The sequence below is a fragment of the Vanessa tameamea genome, chromosome 4 (assembly GCF_037043105.1).
Source record: "Vanessa tameamea isolate UH-Manoa-2023 chromosome 4, ilVanTame1 primary haplotype, whole genome shotgun sequence".
Classification (NCBI taxonomy): domain Eukaryota; kingdom Metazoa; phylum Arthropoda; class Insecta; order Lepidoptera; family Nymphalidae; genus Vanessa; species Vanessa tameamea.
The window spans coordinates 11,819,240-11,843,307 of NC_087312.1; the positions used below are offsets into that span (position 1 = coordinate 11,819,240).

At 31.9% G+C, this 24,068-nt stretch overlaps 1 protein-coding gene and 2 pseudogenes across 1 annotated transcript in view; 1 reads left to right on the top strand and 2 right to left on the bottom strand.

Annotated features, from left to right (window-relative positions):
- Positions 1–1,593: 1,593 nt before the first annotated feature.
- Chinmo (Chronologically inappropriate morphogenesis) overlaps positions 1,594–24,068 on the bottom strand; it is a 54,100-nt gene continuing 31,625 nt past the window's right edge. The window contains exons 3-7 of the mRNA XM_026633525.2: positions 5,065–5,288; positions 4,427–4,752; positions 3,496–3,701; positions 3,001–3,195; positions 1,594–2,649 (exon numbers count right to left, since the gene is read on the bottom strand). Coding sequence (XP_026489310.1) covers positions 2,429–2,649; positions 3,001–3,195; positions 3,496–3,701; positions 4,427–4,752; positions 5,065–5,288 — 1,172 coding nt within the window. The 3' untranslated portion in view covers positions 1,594–2,428. The remainder of the gene's footprint in view (positions 2,650–3,000; positions 3,196–3,495; positions 3,702–4,426; positions 4,753–5,064; positions 5,289–24,068) is intronic.
- Positions 10,713–11,430, top strand: LOC135194733 (uncharacterized; annotated as a pseudogene).
- On the bottom strand, positions 11,259–13,569 carry LOC113395823 (uncharacterized; annotated as a pseudogene).

A 24,068-nucleotide genomic window follows, 5' to 3' on the forward strand; every position in this document is an offset into this window, starting at 1 on the left:
TTTTTATTACACCATACTAATGCAAGCCGGTAACTTAACGTGGAGGGCGCGCCTTCGTGAGTGAATAGATCTATGCTTCGCGTTTACTTATGCAAACCAGTCTGTGCAGTTAAAATTACACATGGATATACATTAAACTGGCGCAATTCCAAAAGAGCGATTTGTGTTATTGCATTGCCGAAAATATTGGACAGTATGGATTTCAAAATTAAGTCATCCCTTAAATAGCATTAGCTGTTTTTGTAGTTAATTTGTTGGATTATTTTATGTGTAACAGCGTAACTGGGCAAACTGGTTCGCTCAAATGGATGTAACGTGTAGCTTTGCCTTATTATACGTTGAGAAATTTTAGATACATTTCGTCTAATATAAAAGAAATGAAGAATTCCGACTGCGATCTTTCCGAAATAATTTTCAAACTTTATATATTATTGCTTTAATCTTTTACAACCAAACCGAACCAAATTTCAGTATAATTTGAATTTTATCTGATGATAAGCATGTCTTTCATTCAAAATAATTTTCCATACAAATGAAATCTTCGAATCACACAACAAAATATTAAACGTCTGATAAATTTAAAAATAAACATATAAAATTGCTTGTCAGAATGAATATATCTTCTCTTAGCCTTACAATTATTGTTTGTGATTTAAAATAGCATCTTTAAAATATTACACGAAATCTAACATAAATATAAAACGAGCTAGTAAAATCTATTTCAGAGAAAAATATATTTATCTTAATAGTTTAAAAGTTTAGGTACAATATTTCTATCCAAACTGACACTAGAAGGACTGCACATCTGCAAAATATACCTTAAGTCTTAAATGCAATAAAAAAATGAGGTAAATTAATCATCTGAGTAACGAACAGAAACTGCTACTTTAACAATAAATCACTGAGCCTTTGTAAAGCGTTCGTAAAAAAAAAATGTACATTAAAATATAAATATTATAAATATGAATGCAACTTTCTCCTAAATATCAGGAATATAACACACAGTCGCTACATTCACACTTAACAAAAATAAATAATAGATGTGTACTTAAAATTGAGGTTATTTGGCACTGTCCCATTTGCTTTGTGTTTAAGTTCAAAAAAAAAAAATAAAGTTCGGAATTTAAATGTTATAATATTTGAAGCTGATTTGAGCGACGACGGCGTTCACACAACAGTTATAATACAATAACGCCGTTGCACTCTTATATTTATTAAATAATTATTCTTTAAATCTCAACTGTTGCACTTGAAATGACTAGGTATATAAAAGTAACAAGTGGCCTTTACCTAAATGCACTACGACGAAAAAAATAATTAAAGCGGAATGTTAAAATCGACACCATCGCGTAAAAACATATAATTATTTGGTCTCAATAGTAACATCCGTCAGGCGAGCCTGGAACGAACGACGGTTATGGATAGTAAAAACATTCATGCCTCGAACCTTACATGCAAAATTTTTAACACGTTTTTTTTTTTATCTACCTACTTATGCGTCTAGGGAAAATTGTACTTTGTACAAACTAAAAACCGTTCAATATTACGTTACGTTTGAACTCCCGTTTGGATACGCATCATTATTTTTATCTCTTAAAGTGGCAAAAACTAAAACATATAGAGCTTGTCCTATTGTATCACAGATGTGTTCAAATAAGATAACTTAAACCAGTTTAACAGTCTATTGCAATTATGAATATATATTATAAGTCGAGTAGATAATAAAAGTAATCGTAGAATAATTTTGCCACCGTGCAACGTCAAACGCGTGTCTCGACCTAGGCCAAGGCGATATTATTATTATAACATTCTCCTATTATTTACATACACTAAGCCTATGACCGTCAGTCTCAACGACATCCCTAAGACTCCCTAGCCCTGTTAATATAATATAAGCTATGTCATAGACGACCGAGAGCTCAAAATAAATCGTTTATACAAGGTAACTTTATCTCACAGTCAAATTAAGGTACGTTAACGCGATGCGGGTGCAAGAAAAGGTACACAATGTTTAAAACACAGTACCAGACAATAGACACGAGCACTGAGCAACCATTCGAAGTCGCACGTGAATATTAAATTAAGTAACAATTATCGCACAATTCCAAAATCTTAAAAAATCGTAAGATCAATTTTTGAGGTAGATTACTGTTACATAATATGCATCAACGAGGTATTATTTATTGTACGCAAGTTACAAAGAATAATGACGCAGCGCGGGTGACCACGATTATAACATTAAAATTAGGACACATCATCCAATGAACTGTCAATTTCATTGACATATAAATTTGACAGTTCATAGAACTTTACGTCAGCCTATCGCTAAGTTTTTGTAAAATTCGAATAAAGATGACCCGCGTGCGTCGGAAAGAGCAGAGGTAGTTCGGTTGATAAAAGTTTTATAAAATATAAAAACACAATAGATTTACTGCGTATGATTAGGAAGTGGGCCTTGGGATAGGTGCGGAGTGACCTGGTGGCGATGCTCGCGAGCAATGTGGCGTCGCACCGTGTTGTTGCGCGTGAACGTGCGCGAACAGTGCGGGCACGGCACCCGAATTCCCTGATGCCGTTGCCGAATGTGAGCTCGCAGATTCGTCTCGTATCCGTAGAGTCGCTCGCAGTATGGGCACTTTAATTTTTTTCCTGAAATTTTATGAACATTCAATTAATACCGGCGTGAATATGTATATCATTACAAAGAAATAGTATTTTCTTGTTAATTTCCAGAATCATCATCGAAAAGTATATTTTATAGACATTATTAATATTTATAAAATATAATTTTTATAGTTTAACTGACGATGACGTTTTACATTATATTATGATAATAATGAAAATAGTTTCCAGAAATTTAGATTTCATAAATTTAAAAATTAAATAATTAACAAACATCTAAAACGGAATTTTCCTCTTTGACATCAAAACTTTAAAACAGCCCCAAAGACTAGTTGCAAAGCCAAATAACCTGACTCTATTAAAAAAAAAAAATCTAACCGTCAGCAGTCGCAATTCCTCCAGATTTGCTCGTAATCAGTTTCGTCGGCCAGGTGTCGGGGCTGGGTTTGGGCGGTACGGGTGATGTCTCGTGTGGCTTGTCGTGGTAGTTCGTCGTGGGTATCGGTACTGCTGGCGGTGGTGAGTTGTTATAGCCGCTAGCGTGGTAGTCATTTTCACTTTTTACACGTAAATCTGAAGTGATGGAAGTGAAAGTGAAAACGTAAATATCAATAATACTACTAATTGTTTTTTAAGATTTTTGTAATATTCATAAAACTTGATTTTTTTTACTTACAACACAGTGTTATTTGTTACTGATATTAAAGTCAAAAGCAGATTTAAGGGGACAGTTTTTTTTAATAATATCGTTTTAATTGAACAACCACGATCATACTTCCAAAAAATGATTGTACAATTAAATACTTTTGAAGCTAAATATTTACAATAGACTTGTAAAAACGGTAAAAAATCTTTAAAAACAATAGAACTAACCTTCAGCTCCCTGGTCGTTAGGCAGGCGTTCCATCATTTCTTCATTAGTTGAGGCGGCTCTTTCGTATCCATTATTCTTTATCGGGTTTGCGTGAGTAGACGTGCAATCTGGTTGTGTTTCTTCGTATCTCGTGCCTGCGCCGGGTGATGAACGCGTGTCTGGTTCATCAGCGACGCTGCCGCAATGCGAAGATGATGAGCTTTGCCTATAATGTTTTACAATAATCATATTGTAAAATCATATTATAGGATACTAATTCCATGTTATTAATAAATGTATCGTATCACAGGACAATATGAATTTTAGTTATAATGTTATCTAAGATTCATCACAATCACAACGCCTCCAAAATTAAATTAAATTAAAATAAAAAAATAAAATAAAAAAAGGATTCACAAAGAACAAGATGAAATAATTCATATGAATTACATTACATTACGTACATTAATATTAAATAAAAAAAAACCTAATACAAGGAAAATAAAATAGTAATTATTGTTATTAAACTTCCACGTTAGAAGTAATGTGTTGCAACAAAACAACAAACCAATTAACTCAATGTTGTGACATCCTGGGGCAATTCTACTAAAACATAACGGTGATGAAACGTTCTCGAGTAACTTTGACTATTCTTCACAAAAATTTAACTCAGTTTAATCGTAACTGAGGGCGAATTCTACTTAATTATAATGATTATCGTACGATCCCAATTATGTACCTATCCAACTTCGACCGAACCGCAATATGATCGTTGTGTTAGTAGATAGGAAAACGTCTGAACGGCAACGATAACGTCTCGTTTCAATCACGATAAAGCGACAATTTGTTAGTAGAATTGGTTTAAACAAAATCTGCAATTCACAGCTCTTAAAAAAGTTTTGTGTAAAACTTTGATATAGGCAATAATATATATTATGTATGTTCTCGTACCTGTAATTCCTTGCGTGTGGACTCTGAGACGGTGAGGGTTTCGGCGGAGGCGGTCTGCGGTGCGAAGTCGAGTGTATTGGCAGGTGGGCTGGCGGGGCATATCGGCCCATGCTGCCGCTACCACTATGTAATGGCATTCCGTATTGCGGCATGATCGGCGCGAATGTGGCCGTGTGCGTCTGCGGCGGGGCCGAATCCTGGACCTCGCAGTTTCCGGAACCGGACACCGGACTCGTCTTTACGCGAGTCTGGTGACGTTCTGTTGCTTGTTGAGTCTGTTGTTTTACCCAAGCGTCATTGGACATCTCCATAGAAAGTCCCTTAACCTGTAAATGAAATTAATTTAATTTTAAGCCCATGTCACGACATTTTATTCTTGTTTAAGTTTTTTTATTGACTCTAAATGGTTGTCGTTATGAAATGTCAATTTTAACCGAATATTTCAGCTTCAAGCTCAGACAAGTTCCGCTGAATTTTCATGTGCTTATAACCAACCTAACGGTCGGTGGTGAAGAAAAGCAAATTATATCAACCAACTATCATCGGTTTCAGCAAGTATTTAGGGCTTTATCCAGGCTCAGTTTATGGACAATCACAGACTGTTAGGTACTGCAGGACTTAAAGTAAGTTTGTAGTACCTGTAAATTTTCCCCGCTCTTAAGGAAGCTGGAGAGTGCGTCTTGACTGACATGCACTTCTCCTTTGTACATGAATTCGAGGAGGGCCTGCATGTTATCTGCAGTGGTGGCCTCGAGGAACACATAGCAAGCGCCTGCATGGCTCGGCGGTGCAGTGTCGAACAACTCCTGAAAATGTTTGCTGCAAGCTGCGAGGATCACTTTGTGTGCCTTGAACTGACGACCTGAAAAGAATAATTTCGTTTATAATTCTAGACCATATACCATTCTAGACCTTATCGGATAAGTCTCCTTCTAAGGAGAATCTATTTAAATAAAGGTACTATAAATAGATTAACTATTCGATTTTTATTTTCAACGGGGCATTTTTTGATAATGAAAAAAAAACTTGTTTTTAGCAACTGTGGGATAAAAATGTTGAATAAATAGCATGTTTTTGATTTCTTAAATGGAACAGATAAAAGTCATATATAGATAAAAAAGATAATATTTTCAAATAATTTATTTTAAACAACGTCGCTTATTAAACAAACAAAAATAATCTCTGTATTTTATAATTAAAATTATTTATTTAAAATATTTTAAATTTTTTTACAGGTTTAAATCGACTCATCATCTTTCTTATTTAAAAAATATATATTGATAAAAGACAAAAGTAAATTAAGCTGGTGAATCTGTTAAAATCGTACCGTCATATAAAATGAAAGGCAACACGTGCTACACGTGGACGTAAACAAGATTTGTAAAACGAGACGACCACCAAGAGTGATTCATAGAAGTAATTTTATAAAACTACCGAACGTGTAACATATAAAATTATAAGAACACTGGTTCTCAACGTTGCACATCACTAAAATCATTTGGTTGTAAAGCTGTCATCTTATATATTAATAGCGTAAGCCGATAGAAGGACGATAGCTGCATATAAAAATCGGTTTTAGTCTCTTTTTGAAGAGCTCCAGCCGTAGATGTACAGAAAAATAAAGAGGATTCTTTATTATAATTTACTAAATTGTTACGATTTAACAAAGAATTAATTTTAGAGAGCGGAAAAAAGTTACTGGCCGGTTAGAGAGCGGTACTACGGCTGTATAAGAAAAAAAATTAAAAACGTATTCAAAATTAGAGTAAATTGTTATCGACAAACTCCAATTCTAATTGATCATCCTTTATTTGACATTAAAAATTTCATTTTCATCATTTTGGCGCCAAATGTAGATGAGTGAGTTGCAGTTTACAATTAAATGCAATCAAACAAAATCTAAAAAATCTTTTGAATAAACGTGGAGTTTTGCTGGAGACCCACTAGTTATTCATTAATAATCTTACAATCACAACGAATATAAAAAAGGCCAATTAGGAACTTCAATTAACTATTTATGTAATAATATGATTCAATCACATGTAAGTGCGAAGTACGAAGTACAGGTACTTTATTCAAGGTTCTAACAAGCATTTTCAAATCAATCGTCATTATAGAAGATTACTGCACTAGCACTGATTTGGAATACAGTTTCTACTGAGACAAACTGACCTGTGATAAACAGAGTCAGTAGTTACAATTTTTATTAATAATTACTCATTTTCATTTAAAATTAAATTTACAATTTTCGGTACGAATTTGAAGACACTGCCATGATTTAAATATACTTCAGGACGTAACCCTTGAAGGTTTTATCAGCAACGCAATTAGTGTCTGAAACATGGTAACTGCGGTATCTATGCGCCGGTGATAACAGAGTGCCTACATCTGGCTCGTTACGTCAGAGCGAATAGCGCGGAACAAAATACGGCTAACCTTGGACGTACAGTCACACGCAGTTAAGGCTACTTACACGAGAGCGGTTCGGTTAAAACGCTGTAGACCAGTATAGAATCTGATAATTTTATTATCTGTACGATTTATGATAATAGATTGGGTAATGATAGCATTATGTATGTAAACAGTAGTGCGTTCGTTATAGTTATAGTTCGTCTATCAATTTATTAAATAAAAGTAAGAAAAGATGCAATAAAAAGCATTTGAGTTCAAAATATTTCATTTATAAGTTAATTATAATTTACCTAATTAAATCTTAGTTTTATGGCAAAGATTTTAGCAACATAAGTTTTTTTTTTAATAAAATGACTTCATTCAATATACCTTGATGCATTACACTTACTTATTGATTGTCAAAATTAAATCTCGTATCCTTAAACGCTCTTTTTTATTTTATTTGTTTATTGAAATAATTGCACCGTTACATGCAGACGAGTAACAAATAAAATAATATGAAGGTACCTGGGAAAGAACATACATACATTACATCGTTTCACGATAGTTTTCTTAAGGGTTCACATTGAATCCCATTATGGAGGAGAGTCCTAAGCCATAAACGCCGCCCTTTAATCCAAGCGGCCTAAATACATTTTCTAGAACGAAAATAACTAGGAAGAGAACATAATTCATATCCTAAAATTTTGAATTAGAAATTAAAAACGCTACTTGACTACGCGATTATTAAACCCTTGTATTAAACTCTGCGTTTGTAGTCAGCCTAACAAGTTAAAAAGTTCCGATCCTACGAACTCAGCCTACAGATAAACGATACTTCCTCGTTTATTCTTATTCAATTTATTTGACGATTCTTGCACTATATTCGTATTGGGATTATTTTAAATAAATTTATAACGACCATTTAATATATACTTAAAAAAGTGTTTGCCTTGACTGACTATCAAAGCACCAAGTCTTAAAGTCTTGAAGGATGAAATTTGGACCATATTTATAAAAAAAAAATCGCTAAAAAGGATTTTTTTAACTATGTATAACTTTAAGTGTGAAATAGAAGAGGTCACTTTAAATGAATTTTACCCCTACGAATTCGGGTCAGCCAGATTTGTACACAATCACATACACGTACATACATACGGAACCTAAATAAAAACAATTCTAGTGTTTGAAATAAAATAATGTGAACTATGAAAGTGATTAAATATTATTATTAAAATATATTATATAAAATGTTATATTAATTTAATGTAAATAATCTTAATTGTTATAATAAAAGCAGGGTTGGTATGACCATACTATTAATGTAAGATATTTATGAAATATTCAGTAAACTTGTTTAATTATACATTATGTGGTGTTACATAATACACCACACTTATGACACTTATCGATACGAGTTTTGTTAAAAGACGAATTATTTAATACCTGTAATAATTACAGTTGGGATTTTGATGTTTTTTGTTGCTCCGTGAAGGTTATGTAACATAGCGTTAGTCGGGGTCTGGGTAGCTACCTCTTACTCATCAGATAGCAATACTTTAGTATTGTTGTGTTCTAGGTTGAAGGGTGAGTGAGCCAGTGAAACTACAGGCACAAACATTACCGTCTTTACCATAAGGGCAAAATGAGACACGTGCTCATTGTCAAGGTTCTCAATGATATTCTAATAAATAGATATGTTATACAATTACTAAAGAACAGAAAAAAGTGTCCCGCGCCGGGGGGCGCTTTTTTTACATTTCGCTACAAGTAAAAAGGAAAGCTTGATAAAAACAATAAGAATAAAAGAGACAACAAGATGTTTTAATTGCGTGTGAATGTAAACAAATATTATTCGGGCCACCAATCACCGCACGTTGCCAACATAGTATTGCCATCATACTAACAAATTCATTAGGCATAAGGTACAAACCACGAGTACAGAATTTGTAGCCGGGATTTATGCCTATATAACATATAAGTAGTATAAAAGGTAGGTGAAAAATTTAAGACGTTTTAAAAAGAAAGGAATACACATATTATAAAAACAATCATACACCTTCAAAAAGATTCAATTTATTTCTTTTCTGTCTCTTAGAGAGCATTTTAATTTTGGGATTATTTTTATGAGCGGAATAAATTTAGTTGAGTAAGCTGTTCTTTCGAAATGTAATCTTTTTTCTTTAAATCTTTCAATATCACGGCTATGTTGGCAACACGTTTCTTCATTTTTTTATTTTGTTGAACTAGTACTTTGATTTTTTCTGCAACAGTTTTGTCTTGCATGTTAATTCACGTACGCGTTTTTTAAGTGCTGCTTTTCTGGGTGTTTCAAAGATATCTACCATATCCAGTATGCTGACATTGTCGAGACTTGTCGGGGAGTTTTCAATATTTATATTGATGTGTTCCTGGGAAATAAAACAGTATAAGTAAAATATATCTCGTCACTATTGAGGTAGGCTAGAAATATATATATATATAGAAATATTTCATTTAGTTTTTTACTCTTTTTACTACCACTATAACGGGAACAGCGTTCTTTTTGAGAAGTGTACGACCTTTGTTTGAAGAATATTTATCGGTAGCTTTGAAATGATTGCTACAAATTCTACTACTTTTTAAGGCGTCCAACTGCATTCACTTCTTAGTTTACGAACAATTGCGATCCATTCTTGAAGCCGAATCTCAGAAGTTGGAACCCTACGAAGAAAAGACGGTAAATAGTCAAACTCGCTGTTGTCACACAGTAAGGTAATATAAACGATTTATTTCTTTGTTTACGAACAATAGCGATCCACTCTTGAAGCCTGATTTCAGTGGTAGCTTTATTTTAACATATTATGTTAATGATAAACTATTTATATTTTCTTTTCTTATATTCGACAAGTTTAATTTATAATTAAGTGTATCACTTTTATTCTATGTCCGGAACGCACGCATCCTTGTCGTTCTTACGACGAAAAATGTATTTTCCATCTCTTTCTTTTTTCTAACCTCCAAATATCAGAACATTAGAAAAATAAATGAAATATATTAATCAATCAAAGTATATTGCTTACTTACATGTGGTCTGAGATCCCTTGTGTTTTATTAACTTTGGTATCGTAATTGGTACACTTTCTAAATACGAAGGCATTTTGCATAGTTATTACGAGGAGCGCGAAACTTATTACTCGTTGTCGTGCGCGACACAGACTAAAGACAATACGTCCCAATTAGGACGTTTTCTAGTCTTCACCTTTTGCGCGTTTATAACATATCTGTTTACTAGAACATAATTGCTTATTTTTTAATGTTGGCCGTGCAGCGCACTTCGGATGCCCCTCGATATATAGGGTAGGGGCCCAAAAGATGTAGACTATTGACATTTTCAAATATGACCTAAAACGGTTACTCACGGTCACTCGACACAAAGGACATAACATCTTAGTTTACAATCAAGAGTTTTTCTATTCACGGGCGAATGTGAACAATAGCTAGGGCATATTTAATTGGCATGATGACAGTACCTAAGAATCACTGAAATTATAATTTTAAATAATAATATAGGATAGAGAGACTCTAAGTAAATCATTTATTATTAAATTACATGTGTGATTCTATTTATTTTAATAAAAATAAAAATACAAAACATAAGAATCCGCCATATTAGGTCAAACACCAATCAGAATCGCGTGACGTCACGCTTTTGTAATATTGTTTTGATTTGACAATTTGTATATCGTTCGAACTTACCTTGTGTTTACTGTTTACTCGTTTCGATATTAACGTCACCGTTTATGTGATATTGCGTTGTTAAATACTATTACCTCAGTTTAAAAAAAGTACAGCAAAGAAACGTTAGCAATGGAACAAGGATTCATCAAGGCAAATAGCTCTAATTTGCTATTAATATCAACCTAGCTATATTTGTAATAATGCTCAAATTTTATCCATGCACCAGCTTATGCTTAAATATAAGGAACAATCCTATGAGACATTCTTAGAAAAGATTGTGCTGTCTAATCAAACTGTTGCTCAAATAGAGGAAGAGACCAGAGAACAGCACCAAAACAGCCATTGGTTTGAATTGAGATATGGTCGAATCACAGCATCAAAAGCATTAGAATTCAGTCGGTGTAAAAAGAATGACGGAAGTCTAATAGCTTTAATAATGGGAGGCAATATACCAGACTCACCAGCCATGAAACGTGGTAGACTACTAGAGAGTGGAGTGCGAAAAACTGTCAGCATTGAACTTGGCATAAAAATTAGCAAGTGGTGGACTCATGCTGTCTCAAGAGTACCCAATGATAGCAGGATCACCGAATGGGATCTGTGAGGATGCTGTCATTGAGATCATGTGCCCCACAATTGTGAAGACATATAAAAATTATGTCAACAATGGCAAACCAACTGAAAAATGTAATGCACAGATACAGGTGCAAATGTATTTGACAGGGCTACAAAAGGGTTACTTTTATATAGCTGATAGTAACTTCAGCATAAATAAAAATGTGGAAATTATAAGTGTGATGTTTGATGACACATATATGTCTAATTTCCTTAAACTTTTAGCGGGTCTGTGGAAAGAAAAAATGTATCCAATATTGTACCAAAGTATATTGTAATCTTTATTAAAAATAAAATGCACAAATGATAATTTTTGTAGTTTTATTTAATTAGAGTCTTGCAAATTTATAAAAGCACATGCAATTACAACAACATCATAAAGTACTTTTACAAAATTTGTGTTTAGACTTGCATGGGGCTTTAACATATTAAATTCTCTTAAACGTCTAATTAATCTCTCAACATTAATCCTTAAACTAGCTATCTGCTTTGTTTCCTTTACTTAACTTGGCTCCAGTGACAACACTTGGGGGCCGTACAAGTTGTACTCTCTTCTTACGTAAGTATTGTTCTACATGCTTGAACCCTCTGTCAGCCATCACACACATACCAGGTTCTAAAGAGTTGATAAAATCACAAGTCTCGACCAAACATGTGTCTGTTACTCTTCCTCCATAGCCTGGTGAAACATAGTTTACTAAACCATTTGGTGTACAAGACACTAGATATTTAATGGCTTTAGCCTTTTTGTATTCTGACCATGATAGAGCTTGATTGACACTTTTAGAAGGCTTTTGCACTACAATTTCAAAACAGTCTATTATACAACTTGTGTGATGAAATTTGTCTAAAAGCCATGGGCAAAGTACATTTTATCAAATCTTTGTTTAATTTGACAATAAAGGGTCGCATTACACTGGCTATCACTGGTATAGTTTTAAAAAATATTTTCCTTGCATATGTAGTGGTCATGGCAAAATCATCAGCAAGCTCTCTAAATAGATTATTTAATCTTATTTTTTTTAAACAAAGCAGTAAATGGTTATTAGGGGTTCTTGTTTGTTCTTCAATTAAATCTAATAAATAACAACAGCTTTTAGGAAGACCTAAGTAAGACCTTGGGTTTTTCAATATCTTAAGTATTGTATATTTGAGAATATTGAATCCTTCTTCTTTTTTTGTCTCCTCAGTTAATTCACTGCAGTCTGATGTTGATTTCATTATAAGAGATTGTATTGATGGTGATGTTTCTCGCTGACTCACAGATGGTGCATATGAAATATCACTGTCAGATCGATGTTCTATACACATTTTTTTCTTGATAACATGCTTGACACCACTGCTTGATATCACTGGTTTACCACAGCTTTCAATTTTAAATGGAGATGTAGCAATTGAGCAGGAATAGGGTTTCAAGGGTGATGTTAACTGGCTTACTAGCTTAATTTTGGTCTGGATAGCTTCGCTTCTAAATTTATGTGTTATATGTACTTGTACAGATTTATCAACTGATTTTGGATAGGTAGTAAGCCCTTCTTGATTTTCTTCAATTGTATGCAAAACTAAAATATAAAAATAATTACTTTAAAAAAATATATAAACCAGTGCCTTATGTATGTATAGTTCTACAAAAATTTTGTAACAAACTTTGTTATAATAGGATTGTTTTATGCTCTCTGTTATTGATAAAAGTAATAGGCAAATTCAATCAATATACACTTTAACCCAATAAAACAGAAACTTATTCGCTGCCATTATAGTGTTGGTGAGTACCTGAACTTTCTGATGAAATACATGCAGGTTCTAAATGTTTTGTAGGTGTACTTTTCTCTGCAAAATCTTTTTCACTTTCTTCAATTAGTATCCTTCTTTGTTTCTTAAGAACATAGGGTCGCTCTGTAGTATTAGAAGTTCGTTTTCTTTTGTCCGATTGGCATTCAAATCTTGTGGGCATACACCCTGACTTCATGCGCATTTGCGAAACTGAACCCATCACAAGATACTGAATATAATTTTCCATATCGTTTGGTAACTGAAACAAGAATAAAAGTTTTAGGTAAGTTCTAATATACATAGAGTATTGCAGTAGTAATAAAGGAATGGAGCATAACCTGAAACCTGATCGCCAATATTATTGACAATTTTCTCTAATGATCTCAAGTTTACTTAATTATTATTTAGTAAATAAGAGAAATACTTACGTCGGAATGGTCTTCGCAGAAATAAAGTACAGAACTTGAAGTTATAGCTGTTGGGTCTCGTCGTGCAAGATTTAGCCACATATTTCTAACTTTTTTCTTCAAAGGAACATTAATAAATAACTTCTTCGGAGTTTTTATAGATGTATTGTTACATTGAGGAAGCGCACACCATCGATACACATTAGAATTTATAATTTTCGTGTGAAATAAATTAAATTACGGATTTAACATGTGATCTGTCAAATGTTTACGAAAGCGTGACGTCAAAGACCGACGCCATTAATATTCTAGCGTTTTTGTACAAAATTTAAAATTTATTTTTAAAAAATCATTTTTTCCTAATAAAACTTTTTGCAGAATTAAGATTTATTTTGTATAAAGTAATAACGAATTAATATGGTAGTGTAGTTTTTCAAAATCTGTCATCATGCCTATTGTATCTACATTCTAAAATAAATACAACAAAAAATGTATATTTTAAATATATATATTTTAACTATCTCACCAGCAGTAAGTAAAATTTTAAGTGATTTTGTCTTGTCGTAACTAATAACTTTGTCAAATGTCAAGGCCATAGAGAAGGACATAGAGTACCCAACCTCATACGAAAGCAAAAACGCGGCTCGAAACTACTACCTCATAAAATAAAGTCTAACACAAATCATATTTGCTATTCCATATTAATTGGTATATTTTATGGGTTTATTTTGATAAATTCATGGAAATACCGAATTTTACTAAATTAAAATTAATTCGTTTAATCATTAGTATGCAACAAAAACACATAAATACGAACCTTGGCATTGGCCTTACCTCGTAACTTCCTTAATAGTTTTTGTTTCAAAAAAAAAATACGCATAACAACTTATATATATCTATATATCAATAGTGTTTTAGTTTTAGTAAACATGTGAAAATTTTTATGAAGAACAAGTTTTTACAACCGCTACAACCGAAAAGTATTGGATTATATTGCACTAAGAACTTCCAAAAAAAAATGTAACTTTAAATTTTATATTAATGGCTATAATTATTATCGCTACTAATATAAAACTCCAACAAACGTGTATTTAAAACATTGCCTATCCTTATTCTTTTTAATTTTGAAAGTATTTTAACTTACTTCATTTTTTTACTTGATTTATATTTTATATTATTAATAAATATTTATATTATTATATCAGTGAACTATCGAAACTGCTTGTCCACAAATAAAAGTTTAATGCTGAGGCCGCATATTCTTACCAAAAAAATCGTATCAACTTTAATGACTAAACTATAACAAAAAATATTTAGGTACACTATGTAAGAGCCGAGATGGCCCAGTGGTTAGAACGCGTGCATCTTAACCGATGATTTCGGGTTCAAACCTAGGCAGGCACCACTGAATTTTCATGTGCTTAATTTGTGTTTATAATTCATCTCGTGCTCGGCGGTGAAGGAAAACATCGTGAGGAAACCTGCATGTGTCTAATTTCAACGAAATTCTGCCACATGTGTATTCCACCAACCCGCATTGGAGCAGCGTGGTGGAATATGCTCCATACCTTCTCCTCAACGGGAGAGGAGGCCTTAGCCCAGCAGTGGGAAATTTACAGGCTGATTATGTATGTTATGTACACTATGTAGGCCACTAGGTCCATAAACAAGTTGTAGCAATTATAATGGCATTAACCCATTATTACTAAGATAGAAACCACATGAGCCGAAGCAAAAGTTGTACAAAACTAATACTTTAAAATTTAATATAATTTCAACTAAATTATAGGCATTAATTGATTTTATAAATAATTCATATTCACTGTAAAGTAATACATTGTACCAAATTTAAAAAAAAATGTCATTGAGCGCCTAATATTATAAATGCTTCACTTGTTTCCGTCACGTGTTTTAAAATCTGTCGTACGAATGCATAAGGCGTTCTTGGACTGGGGTTGTTATATCACAATTTCATTTAAAATTAAAATATACCTTTAAAAGAATATATATTATGAAATTTATTTGAAAAAACCTAAACGATTTCAGTATTTTCTCAACCTTCACATTGATCACGCGTTTTAATGTTTGGCCTTGACGTGTGTCACGCGTTTATTATATAATATATCTTCAGGAAAAAGACAACCGTTGAATATAAACGATCGCACTATTTTAGTCTTCAAAAACCAACTTTATCCGTAGAAATAGGATTATATTAAATTATTTTTGATCTATGATTCTTGTGAAGGGGATATTTTATTAGAAACTAATACAATATAATTATCTTTTTATATATGTATATATATCAATAAAAATGGAGCGTTTATAGTATGGAATGTATCGACATTCCACTGTTTGTTAGTTTAGTATGAGCTACCGTGCATTGGGGACATATTTTATAAGTATAATCAATATTAATATACATATATAATTTCACGCTACGAGCCTGACGAATGGAGCAGTAACAATATACGCTAACCAATACGACAATTTCCATTAAATTTGAAACAACAAAACGGGCTTTCACTTCAATACGGGATACTTATATATGTATATGTCACAAATTATTCGAAACAAAAATTGTTTTTTTTTTTACAAAATATCCTTATTATAAAGATAATATTATTATATAAGACATATATATACAATAACTTTATTGAGCTCTTTGGCAATTAATTGTTCGTAGAGAATGGCATTCGTAAATATTACTTAAATTCAAACAGCTATTAAGTATATTACCATTTTTATACGTTATGCTAAAGGTTGTTTTTCAAGATTTTTTTCAATATGTAGCTCACTTGACCTAGGCCCAGAATATTTAGTTTTACGACTCATAATATCAAAAATAAATTAATTAAACTCACAATTGATATTAATTAATCAAATCAAATCCACCTCCTCTCGAGTCAATCTAGACCCTATTCAACACCGAATAGAGATATGTTATTAGTTCCAACCATTCATAGAGAGCAACCACGATTTATCTTTAAAATTAGATCTTAAATCGAAAAAGCAAACATAAAATATTTTTTTATGAGAAAAATCAACCGTTACCTAATAAAGTATGTGACATATAACCCATGCGATAAGCGGAATGCATCATCCGCCCATAGTGTTGCAACGCATGCGCCCACCCGTCTTTGATGACGTAACGAGGAAATGGACGAACGACATTGGTCGACGCGGGCGCAGTTGCAACACCGACATTGGCCTCATTTCGAGACCTACTAACGATAGATAAGCGTTAGTAGGTCTCAGCGCCGCGCTTTTGGGATATTTTTACACATTTATAAGTTTGATGCGAGCGAAACATTGAAGGCCAATTTAGTATACCTACTGTTTTTTGTTCGTTACCTTTTATTCTATAAATATATACTTTAACACAGCCGTGGCTGAAAATATATGTCTTCTTTGAAAGTACGACACGCTCGTATATATTATATTATTTATACAATAATATAAAATTAGACATAAGTAACATTTTTGACAATATTGTCACGCGCACGCATTTATAACGTTTTTTATGATACACCAAGGTTGTTTGTTTCACATGAATGGATGAAAATATTAACATATATTTTGTGTTATCTATCTAGATTGAAGCGAAAGTCTATATAAATTCGAATATTAATAATAAACTTAAAGTTACAAAATGAGTGCAAAACTCATTTGTTTTTCAAATCGGGTGTATTATTAAAAAACTTGGCAAAGTCCAAAATTATATAAAATACCTAATTAATATATTATTTGAATAAAATATGTGATTCTATTAAATATTTTGGCCCGACTAAAATAGTTTGTTCATTATCAAAACGTATGAAATCGACTTTTAATATTTTGTATTTCGTTTTAATACAACACACTAAATATAGTTTTATGAAAATAAATTACTGTAAATTTACGGATATTAGAGTTTGTTTTGAGATGACCTTGTTCGCATGTGGCATAGTTATTTAACAATTGTGATGTAAATCTTTATAAACGTTTTTCTTTTGTTTCGAATGGAAAACTTTTCATAGAACCTATAATCGAACCTGTGTAGTATTTAAATAAGGTTTGGTTCAAATATTTCACACAGATTATGTAAAGAGATTATTATTTTACAATAAAAACTTTTTGTTCTCTTTTAATCTTGCACATAATAACAGTTACAGTTAAATAAAATTTATTAATTTATTTTCAATTAAATTTAGATTAAGTATTTTAAATATTTACGGCCGTAATTACAAAGACTGTGTAGAAATCACTAGTTATCTCTTTTCGCCATCATTGATTTGACATTTGGAAGAAGAAGATAGAACATTGATAAAGCTGTCATAGTTTAGTTCTTTTAAAGTATTGAAAAGTATGTATCAGTTTTTAATTAAATTAAATCTCATTAATTTTGATAATGAAATAACCTGTTTTGATAAGTTAATACCAATATATTATATCTTAGCGATAAATTTGTATAAATTGTTATCACTACAATAGATATTTAATTATTTTCATCACTTGTTTAGTCATTTCCTAGCTTCAAAGTAATAAGGTTAGATTTGGAGGCAATTTTTCATAATTTCGACTCAGCGTGCACTTCAGTACAAATAGCCTTGGAATAATATTAGGCGTTTAGTTCTACATTGATTATAAATTATACTAAAACACGCGAAGTAATTCTTCTAAAAACTGTTTTCTAAGGGGAGGTTAAGAAATTATTTTTCTAAAAAGTTTTTAGTACCGAATATGTCAAAGAAATAAAGACATTTTATTACAAAGAACTGTTACTAAAAAAAAAATGACATACATACACTTTTAAAAGTTCTAAATTTAAATGACTTGTAACGACCGATTTTGAAACTCATCTATTTTAAATGAGTTTTCTTGACTTTTTCCGAAAATGGCGTACCGTATACTCAGCTATAAGTAGAACGAATCTAACCCAAAATATTGTAAGTGTGCGCGTGAACAGGATGCAAGTGAAAGCGACGGTGGGGGAACACGACTAACCCCGTTTCCAGACTCACACAAGCACACGTTGTAAACGTACTGATTAATACCTAATAGGGTTGACAACTTATTTAGACAAATAAAAACTAAAATAACTAAACTTTGAGTCATTACGACTTTATTTATTACTTATTTTTATTTAATTTTTTTTACATACTCAAAGTTTATTAAGTCACTATTGAAAATATAAGTATAGTTTTTATCAACTGATTTCCTTACCAAATATAATTTGCATTGTTTTTATAATATTTATAATTATTTATTTCATAAATGTACAGTCAACATTAAAAATATATAAAACACCTACGAAAATCTTCTTTCGTTTTCATGCAACGGCCACCCCTGAAACGGCTAGACGTCTGTGTGCGTTCGCCCCATTTCAAGGTCGGCGCGGGTGGTGCCGGGGAAACGAGACAGCGATACCCACCCTCAACGAAAGTGCAAGCGAAATGCGCGACAGAAAATCAATCTTGCACGGAGTAGAGGGGGCACTGAAAAACTAGGTGAACCGTTCGGGATTTTCGGGCCGTACGTGCGCAAACTCTTAATGTAGGGAGTACGGGAATGTGCAACGAGCCTTATTTTTTATGTTCAATAGACATCATGATTTTTTTATAGTTTCACAGATTAGATCATTTTATAGTTTTGCCGTATTTTTAAATGACTCTGTAATATTTCTATTCAAGATATAAATTATTTAATATATGTTAACATTGTAAGACTCTTATAAATATATAAAAGTAAATTAACAATAACAAATATGGATAAATAATTAATTCCTAAGTTAGTGTAAATGAATATTAGCATAATTACATAGTGAGAATCGTCGACTACCCTCGAAGGTTCCCCTAAAATTCATATGTAACTCACTTCAAAGAACTGAACCGAATTTAACCCTTTAACACACCCCAATCAATAGTAACATCTACACACCCACAGGGGGGTAGATTAGGCCTAAATGCACAACTACAGGGGAAAACCACCCAGGGTGGTTTTGTTTTACGTATAATGCACTTAAATATAGCTATGCGGGTGGATACACACCCTCCCACCCCTAACCGCAGGAAAACCTTGATTCCTGGTAACTAAAACTATACATGTTACGCAGCGATTGCCATAGCGACTATTGTAAATCTAAGATAATTTTGTTTATGGTAAATTTCGATATCATATATATATATATATTTAATTTAATATAACATATATTATAACTTGATGGTTGACTATGTTGAAGATGTTATATACTAAAACCTTCGCCGAAACATGCTGCATTTTCTGGTATTAGTTTTGTGTACCTATGTATATCAGTTTAGTGATTTCAGTTCAGTAAGGGAACACAAATAAATACGTCTCATCGTTAATAAATATTGATATTATATTGTTTTATCTCTTTTTGATTCTTTAATATTAGTATATTATATATATATATATTATATGATCATTCGGAATGACACTTCCACTTTTATCAGAACATTGTTAAGCCTTTTTAATATTATCAGGTTTTATCGCCTGTTTTTAGAAATAGAAATAAATAGCGTCATCTATACTTATAATGATACCTTAAAATGTATGTTTTAATTAACATTGAGCAAATTCATAGTAAAGATATTGTACATTAATAACGTTTGGCTTGGTTAACCGAAGCTTATAAAACTAATGTTATTTCAGACACACAAATAATGTCTTCCAGGCCGTTAAACACAGACAAAATCAGGAACAGGATTAAATCGATTTACGTGCTTTCCGAGGCACGGATGATATAGTGCCAAGGTGCCTACGCTTTTACTGATCAACATACAACAAGAAGACGCAACAACTTTGTATATGCCTGAATTTAAAGCCTTATAAAAGAGCCATTACAAGGCGTCCAATAATTTAAATAATTAAACTCTAGTTTCTAATATGCTGATAAAAGTCAGTTCAACTAATTCGTCTTTAATCTCATTGGTTGGTGCCAGTTTATGACGTAATACGCGACCAATGAGCGTTTAGATTATAAGCGATTAGTTAACTTTGATTAGTGTTACAGAAACTGAAATAAGATTATTGTCTTTAATCACGTACGAAACCAAAGAACACACTATAGTTATTAGCCACGTTACAAAAATAAAGTAAACAAAAACAAATATATCAAATCCGTATCTCTGATAACATATTATCTATATAGGTAATTTGTAGCACGATATTTATTAAAATATACACTAAACATACATTATTCTTATATGTTAAACATACGTCTGTACGTAAAAAATATTAATTTAAATATTAATCACTCTCCTATTGACCTATTGAATTTAATTGAAATAGATTAAAATGTTTATGAATAATATTATATAAGGCTGACAAAAGGAGATTGTAAGGCTATCTCTCGTAGTATTAAAAAAAAGTTAATAGAATTTCAGTCAAAATTATTTCAATAATAACCCTGAATTTGGAAGTTGGCAGTATTTACTCTATCCGCTCGTATCAAATTAGCATTTACTTAAATAACTACAAAATATACCTTTAAACATTTATATAAAGAATTGTCTGTTAGTATTAAACCAAAACACGAACCCGCAAATATAACTGCGGTTATTATGTAGAGAAAAAATCATAAAATACAATTTCATATTCCGAAAATCTATTTTCTGTTGTAAGTATGATATTGACACCAGCAGACGAAGCCGTAAGCATGCAATAGAATATCAGCCCACCCCCCGAGCAACAGAATAGGGCAACCATTCAAATTCAAAAACCAGAACAAATGTTTAGATATACCTAACTGTTTAGATAAATAGTCAGGGGAAAATAAAAATGCTTATAAAGATGCCGATACATTATATGATACGAATTTAATAGGTACATATATATTTTATCACATACCCTAAAGATATGAAAAAAATAGATCTCGAAGTTTTACTTCAACTTTACGAATAAACAGAGAAAAACTAAGGTTTGTTATAAATTTATTACAGTTGATTATTGCGTCGATTAAAATAATATAACATATACATTATACAGTTTATATCTTTTACAACCTGTAAGTTTACCCCTGAAGCTCTCGAAACTAGGACAAATCCGGGAAATCCCGGGCCGTTAACTTCCCTACCTCATTCTCAATACGATCCAATTTCCTTCTTAGTCCTCGTTTATACTAGGTAAACATAAGTCTAGCTGCAATACATTTTACTGAGATATATGCAACACGATACGAAATGTAAACTCATTGTATCTTAATTATGAATATTGAATCCAAACTGGATTTATGAAACCGTTATCTCTATTGTGTGGAAGGGGCTTTAGAAGTCAATTTCCGTAGGGCCGCGTTGCAAATTGACGACGTAACCGTCAAATTACTGAGACAGATACATCGTAATTGAAAATTGAGTCTTTTTGATGTAATACTTGATGTACGATTTAAAAACTGTCATGTTTTGGGAGAGCAATAATAATGTTTAGAGTTTAGATTAGATTTTTACAACGAGTATCTATGTTTGACTATAAAAAAGCAATTAAAACAGTCGATAAAATGTAACAAATATTATATATATATGTATATACGGCGAGCTGCGTCAATTATTATCTTTTAAACATAGGATATTTAAACCACCTAATACAATGCAGAAATAAAACTAATATAGATTTTGCATGTATAATAGTAAATTATTTTGCCTTTGTATATAAGCCGATTACCAAGGCGATCTATTGTAGGGTATATAAGTCAATGTGCTGCAGCGCCATCTAGTGGCGAGGTATAAGAGTATAGCATAAAAGCCTTAACAGTGAAATAATGCATTTATGTGCCAACTTAATATCTCGAACAAATTTACCAACACGATTTTTATATACATATATAGATTTATTACGCTAAAAATCTAGGGTGACGTGTGACAGTGCGTTGTCAGCTGGTCGGAGGTGAGGGGAGGAGAGTGGGGGCGCTCGACACACATAGCGCTCGGTCGATAAGACCGGCGCCGATGCGTTCGGCATAGAATTTGTAAACGCAGTACAGTTTTCATTGGACAAACTCATGAAAAAATGTCATCTTTATAATAAAGAAACACCAAGCATTAAGATAGATAATATTATTATTTGAGCAAAAATATTACGAGTATGTTTAAGATATTATGCTGTAATGATTTTCTGTTTTCAGAAACAAAGTGAAAATTTAAACACACAATTATATTTTATATTTAAAACGGATTTTTTATCCCAAAAATTATGAGTTAATAATTGTCAGTTGATCTTATTTTATGTCGTCTTTAATAATTAAAAAAAAAAAAGAAATTTTCTCAAGGCAAGATTTTTTTGGTTGAGAATTTCAAGTCAAGGAGCGAAATAACGATCAAAACCAGCGGTGCATAAAATGAGATCAAATTCACTAACTAAGAGTAAGTGGTAGATCCCGGGATGTGATTTTTTTTTTTTAAACTGTTTTATGATTTTCCTCAGCTTACCCAGCCACTCCCAAGGGTATGTAATTACGCGATATAGTGATTAGAGAGGGTTTTGACTTTTATTTGGGTTTTTTATAATGTTAATAAGCAACTGGCTCAAATGAAACTTTTAAAATCAAATAAAAAAACATTTCTTTCAAATAAAATCTATTTTATTTAAGTAGGCGTTTAAAAGCACTTTGGAGTCGTCATTTCAATTGTTTTAATTTTATTAAATATAAAGCTAACACAGGTTCGGAATGTAGAATCAACCGAGAAGAAACCGCAAGAAACTCATTAGTTACTCTTTTCCGACATTTGAAATACATTATTATTACCCAGATTCTTCTATTGTCTTGAAAATTGCATACATAACTTCATACACACATACATACGTTTTCTTTTCATATAATATCATATAAACAACTCCTATTCATAACTAATTTACATTTATTTGACATCAACAGTCTTTTGAATATTGTATACATTATTCAACAATTTAATATAATTCACGAAACGAGGTGCGTATGTCAAATATTTATTTTAATGATTCAGTGTAAAGCAGCATTACGTTAAATACCCTGGATTGAACGTTATGCACGATGGATTTTAATTAAATTACAAATGTACATTATGGATATAGGATGAGTTTAAAAAAAACGGCAGTTTTGTTAAACAGAGTTTAATTACGAGTTGGTTTTACCCAATTATTAACATAACGTAAAAGTGACTCAAATTATTCCAATTGCAGGGTTTGTGCGTCGTGAAACTTCCCGGAGTCGTAACCCGGTTCTCACGCCCCACCCCACCTGACTACCGTCTAGCGCGTGTCGACCTCCAAAACTTGGGACCAGATTTTTTTTAAATATATATTGAAACAGATAAATTGTACCTCATTAATCCAACGAGAATCTACAGTCTAAAGGTCTTGGCGAATTTTATAATCGTTGAAGTGTATTCGTATTTCGATTTTTTTTTTAATTTAAATAAAGTTTAGTTTATTATACATTCAGGTTTTTATGTCTTATAAATAATAATCCAGTTTTTTTTTTTAATGTATTTGTATTTTTTTTCTATGTTTACTAGTTTATGTAATTTTATAATATTCTAAATCTATTATAAATTTGATTATAAAAATTCTGTTACTCAAATATTATTTCAGCTAAATAAACGGTTTTATACCTTATAATTACACAAAGGCTGAGCCTCCGACTAGGCTGGCTCCGAAATTAACCTAGATTTATAGATTTTGACGCAGAGCGCATGCGATCCTTGCAATCAATAAATACCAAATGTTTGTACCAATTTGAACAAGTTAATTAAGAAAATGCGCGT